This window comes from Dictyostelium purpureum (assembly GCF_000190715.1).
Source record: "Dictyostelium purpureum unplaced genomic scaffold DICPUscaffold_749, whole genome shotgun sequence".
Taxonomy (NCBI): Eukaryota; Evosea; class Eumycetozoa; order Dictyosteliales; family Dictyosteliaceae; genus Dictyostelium; species Dictyostelium purpureum.
The window spans coordinates 1-5,686 of NW_003520076.1; the positions used below are offsets into that span (position 1 = coordinate 1).

The following is a 5,686-nucleotide window of genomic DNA, read 5'->3' on the forward strand; positions in this document are numbered from 1 at the left end:
TAAATACTCTAACACATTTTTAGCACATTCTTTTTCAGAATCTTTTTTTGTTTTTTTCCATGATGATGAAATATCTCTACCATTTACTGTTAAAATTGACTTTTAATAAAAAAAAATTAATATACAAATAATACAGCACTATAAATTTAATAATATTTAAAATACTTACTCTAAAGTCTTTTTTGTGTTCTGAACCTCTTGTTTCAGTTTTATACGTTGCATAAGGTAATTTCCTCTTGTTTAAATATTCGTTTAATTGAACCTTTTCGTTCATTGTAATAGAAATTAATAAAAATTAAAAAATAAAAATACACACAAATTAAAAGAAAAAAATAAACTTTCTTTTTTTTTTTTTATTTTTTTTTTTTTATTATTTACAAATTTATAAAAATTATTTATTTTATAAATTTGTTAATAAAGAAGCGAAAAAAAACTTTTAGAAAAAAAAAAAAAAAGTTTTGAACTATGATAGAAATAAAAATATTATTAAATATTATTAAATAATGAAATATTGTGTATGATTATAAAAAAAATTTTAATTTTTAAAAAAAAAATTAAAAAAAATTTCGTTTTTTTTTTTTTTTAAAATTTTTTTTTTTAAAAATTTGGATTGTTATGGAAATAATATTTTTTTTTTAAAAAAATATTGATATAGCAAAAACCGGTCAAGTTTTCCCACTCATTTTTTATATCAAAATTTAATGCGAAAAAAAGTTAAAAATTTGGTTTTTTTTTTTGTTATTTTAAATTTGTTGATTGGCTTGCACAATATATAAAAAAATAATGCACATGCATATATTAAAATAAATTTATCCAAAGTTATTTTTATTTAATTTTTAAAAAAAATAATAAATTTTATTCAAACAAATTAACATTAATAATAAATATAATAATATATAATATAATAAAAATAATATTTGAATTATTTATTTATATTTTATCATATTATATCATATTTTTAATTTAAATAAATAAAATTATAAATATCTATAAAAATGAAATCACAAAGTTCAAAGTGTAACCAAAATTTGAAAATTTAAAAAAATAAAATAAAATTTTTTTTTCATCCAAAATAAAAAAAATGAATAAATATATTGTTGAAAAAAATTTAGGATCTGGATCTTATGGAGAAACTTATAAAGTAAAGGATATAGAAACCAATGAATATTTTTGTAAAGTAAGTTTTTTTTTTATTTTTTCTTAAAAAAAAAAACTAATTTATATTTTTATTAAAATTTAAATAAATTTAGAAAATTGTAAAAGTTCCACAGTTAGGTGATATTCCAAAAGTATTAGAGGAAGGTAGAATATTATCAGGAATGAATCATATTAATGTTGTAAAGTTATATAATAACTATTTCGAAAATGGTAATTTTATAATTATAATGGAATATGCAGAAAATGGGGATTTATGGCAATTAATCGAAAAAAGGAAAAGAGAAAAAAAAGTATTTAGCGATTATGAAATTATGTTTTTTTTCATCCAACTGGTAATTGGATTAAATTATATTCATACAAATAAAATTATTCATAGAGATATAAAACCAAAAAATATCTTAATCAAAGGGGAATTATTATTAATTGCGGATTTTGGTGTTTCTATAATTATGAATGGAAGGGATTACACCAATACTACAACAGGTACACCACAATATATTTCACCAGAAATTTGCAACAAAAAAGGTTATACAAATAAAACTGATATTTGGTCTTTAGGAGTACTATTATATGAATTAATGACATTATCATTACCATTCGAAGGAAAAAGAGAAACTTTAATTAAAAATATTCAAAGCGAATGTACAATCTTTAAACCTGTTAATCAGTAAGTATTTAATTTATTTTAATTATTAATAATTAAAATATAAAATTACTAATATATTATTATTTAATAATAATAATAATAATAATAATAGTTCAAATGAAGATTTAAGTTCATTATTATTTAAATTATTATGTAGAGATCCAGTTAAAAGATTTAGCACTCAAGATATTTTAAATCAGGTTTTTGTTAGAGAGTTTATAGAAAATCATATGGTGGAGTTTTATAAGAAATATAATTTTAGTATCGAAAATATTTTTAAACCAATTCCAACCTTTAAAAAAGTTTTCACTTATGTTAATAATATTGATGAAGATGATAGTGAAAAGATGTTTGCTATTATGGAGCAAATGAAGGATAGAATGAGGATTACAACTGACCATTTTGATGCTTTAAGCAAAGAAATCACTCCATCATCTCAAAAGCCTATCGAATCAACTCCACTAGAATCACCATCACCCACTGCAAATAAACAAATTAATGCAAATATTAATGGAAAATATGATCTCCTTAAAAAAGTAGCCACTGAAATTGGTTTCAATTTAGAAGACTACTGCTTTGAAACTCACGGTATGTTGATAGAGTTATTAAGAAGTAAATTAGAGGGCAAAGATAAAAAAAAATATTCAAATTGTTTCAACTATTTAGCAAATAAAGAAAATTTATTTTTAAATCCAAACAAATTACCACAAAAACAATAATCTGCAAATATCAAATATATAAATATATATATAAATATTTTTTCTCAATTAATTTTAAATTCTCAGCAAAATAATTTTTTCTATAAATATATCCCAAAAAATTCTCAAAAAAAAAAAAATAAATTTTTTAAAATTTTTTTATAAAAAGCAAACATTAATTAATTATTTTTCATTTTTTATAAACAAAATAAAAAAAATTCTATATATATAAACAAAATAAATTAATTAAAATGGGTGATAATGTTATTAATTTTTATAGAGCTGGTTCAGGTTATGGTTGTTTTTCAAATTTTTCAAGACACACAGGTATGTTTAATGTACCATATTTTTTATAAAAATTATATTGTTCTGACATAATTTTAAAACAACAACAATAGTTTTTTATAAAGGACAAAAGTGGCCAACTTCAGAACATGCATTCCAAGCTATGAAGTTTGAAGGTACAGATCATTTCTTAAACGTATTAAAAACTAAAACACCTGGTGATGCCGCAAAGATGGGCCGTAATAGATCTTTACCTCTAAGAAAAGATTGGGAAGGTGTATGTTGTTTTTTAGAATAAAATAATATAGTATTTATATTAACTTTATGATTTAAAAAAAATTAGGTTAAAGATGAAATTATGTACGAAGTTTGTTTAGCTAAATTTCAACAACATCAAGATATTCAACTCACTTTAATAGAAACAAATGATGCAAAGTTAGTAGAACATACTACCAATGATAGCTATTGGGGCGATGGCGGTGATGGTAGTGGTAGAAATCAACTCGGTATTACTCTAATGAGAGTAAGAGAAACTATTAGAAATGAACTTGTAAATAAGAATTAAAATCAATTAAATAATATCTCTTTGTGTAAATCTATATCATTTTTTTTTTTTCCTTTCTTTTTTTTTTTTTTTCAATTAATAAAAAACTAAACAATAAAAAATATATTTATAAAATAAAATCTTTTTAATTATTTTTTTTACAAGATTAATTTTATTGATTATTACTTTCGATTGTTTTAATATTACCACCTTCAATTTTTTTAATTAGGTTTAAATAATACTCGGCAACTTCGGGATTTTTTGGTACTCCCAAACCATTTTTGTGCATATTATATAAATTTGAAATTGCGGCTATATTTTGTGGCTATTTAAAAAAAAAAAAAAAGAAATTAATAAATATAATTATATTTCTAATATATTATTTTAATATTTACATTTAAATTAAAAGCATTTTGATAACAATAGAATGACTTTTCATAATTAATTTCTGTACCATAACCGTGAAAGAAACAAACACCTTGATTTATAAAACCTTCAGGATGACCTAAATTGGAAGATATAGTAAAGTGGTGTAAAGCTTTTTTATAAGATTGTTCAAAAACAGAATCACCTTTAAAATAAAGTTCTCCTTTTACCAAATGGGCCAAGGAGTCATTTCTTTCTAATCCAATTTCCAAATAGTGTTTAAACTGATCAATTGAATGTTCTAATCCTGCGACACCTTCCATGTAAAGTAATGCCAAAAATGTAGGGGCTGCTTTATGACCTCTTTCAACTGATTGCTTAATATATTCTATCGAGTCTATACCATAATTTTCGTTTCCTAAAAAAGTTGAACCAATAATAAATGGAGCTTCAGAATCACCTTCTTTAGATGCTTTGCTAAGATACTGAATTGCTTTTAAAAGGTTTTCTTCTTTTTGTGTGATTTGGTACTGCTCTAAATAGTATTTTCCCAATTCTAAAGTTGCCTTAATATTATCATAGTCATTTGATGCAACTTCTAACCAGTATAAACCCTGCTTTTCGTTTTTTTCGATATTATGTAAACCTTTTAATAAAATATTGCCAAGCTGGTATTGAGCAATTGGTAAATTTTGAATTGCACTAAGATTGAGGAGTCTCATTCCCTTTTTAATTCTTTCGGCTTCTTCTCTTTCTTTTCTAACTAAATCTTGTTTATAGGTTTGTGATTTCTTTCGTTCTTCTATTAGCCATTTCCTATAGTTAAAATCTTTATTTTCCACATTCGCTTGTGATACCCAACCATCGCCAATAATAACCTCATCATCTTTATTGTTGCTATCATAATTTTTATTTATTTGTTTATTTGTTAATGTTGGAAATAAAGGTTCAAAAACTTGAGTTGATCCAATAATTAATGATAAACCATATGAAAATAATCCTTTAGAGTTATTACTATCTGCTGATTTTTCGAAATACTTTAATGCTTTTTCTTCATCTTTTTCTACTAATATACCTTGTGAATAAAATAAACCAAGATAATAATCTAAAAACTGATTATCAACTAAAATATCTTGTTCTAATTGAATATATTTTTCGACTTCTTTTTGTGTAAAGTTTTTTGTATGATTATCTCTTAAATCCATTAAAATATTTGTATATAATTTCTTATCATTATTTTCATTATTTATTTTATTGTTTATTGAACAAAATGATTTATTTTGATTAATTATTACTCTATTATTTATAATATTTGTTTTAATAATATTATTGTTATATTGTTTAATAAACCTATGAAAATTCCCGATCATTTTAAATATTATAAGTTTCTTAAAAAATTAAATAAAAAAATTAAAAAAAAAAAAAAAAAAAAAAAGTTTTTTTTTTTTTTCAAAAAATAAAAAAATAGATTGTCTTTTTGTTTTAATTTGGTTAATAAAAAAAAAAAAAATCTTCTATTTTTAAAAATAAAAATTAAGTACCTGTCTAGTTTTTGACTATTGCGGACTACTTGACCAACTCGGAGAACCATGTAAAACCAAAACTGACACAGAATATTTTTGTGGTTGTATTGAAGGCTTAAAATGCTCAAATGAAATTTGTGTCTCAAAATAAATTAAATAAAGTTATTATTATTTTTTTATTTGTTATCTATTATTTATAATACGAAATATTTTATTAGATTTATATATGTACAAAATGATTTGGAATTTTTTTTTAATAAATGTGAATTTTGCATAACATAATTTACCATAGATGGATTAAAAAAAATTAAATCTTTATTGTTCTATTTTATTTTTTTGTCTTTCTAATAAAGAGTCTATTAAAGATTGCTTCATTATTGAATAAATTTTATCGCAACCATCAATACATAAATCTACAGCTTCTAAAACATTATTATATTGTAATTCCCCAGTTGAATTAATGAGA

General features: G+C 21.5%; 3 protein-coding genes across 3 annotated transcripts; 2 read left to right on the forward strand and 1 right to left on the reverse strand.

Moving 5' to 3' along the window:
• Positions 1-1,081: 1,081 nt before the first annotated feature.
• On the forward strand, positions 1,082-2,523 carry DICPUDRAFT_44395 (uncharacterized protein; the record flags this gene model as incomplete). The annotated part of the gene is made up of 3 exons (XM_003295102.1): positions 1,082-1,177; positions 1,251-1,825; positions 1,917-2,523. 3 exons carry the CDS (start codon positions 1,082-1,084, stop codon positions 2,521-2,523), a joined length of 1,278 nt encoding a protein of 425 aa, XP_003295150.1.
• A 230-nt stretch (positions 2,524-2,753) lies between these two features.
• On the forward strand, positions 2,754-3,352 carry DICPUDRAFT_85573 (uncharacterized protein; the record flags this gene model as incomplete). Its single annotated transcript, XM_003295103.1, has 3 exons — positions 2,754-2,829; positions 2,901-3,064; positions 3,131-3,352. The coding sequence occupies 3 exons, from the start codon at positions 2,754-2,756 to the stop codon at positions 3,350-3,352; spliced, it is 462 nt and encodes a 153-aa protein (XP_003295151.1).
• Positions 3,353-3,503: 151 nt separating this feature from the next.
• On the reverse strand, positions 3,504-5,067 carry DICPUDRAFT_44399 (uncharacterized protein; the record flags this gene model as incomplete). The annotated part of the gene is made up of 2 exons (XM_003295104.1): positions 3,504-3,656; positions 3,727-5,067. 2 exons carry the CDS (start codon positions 5,065-5,067, stop codon positions 3,504-3,506), a joined length of 1,494 nt encoding a protein of 497 aa, XP_003295152.1.
• Positions 5,068-5,686: the final 619 nt, after the last annotated feature.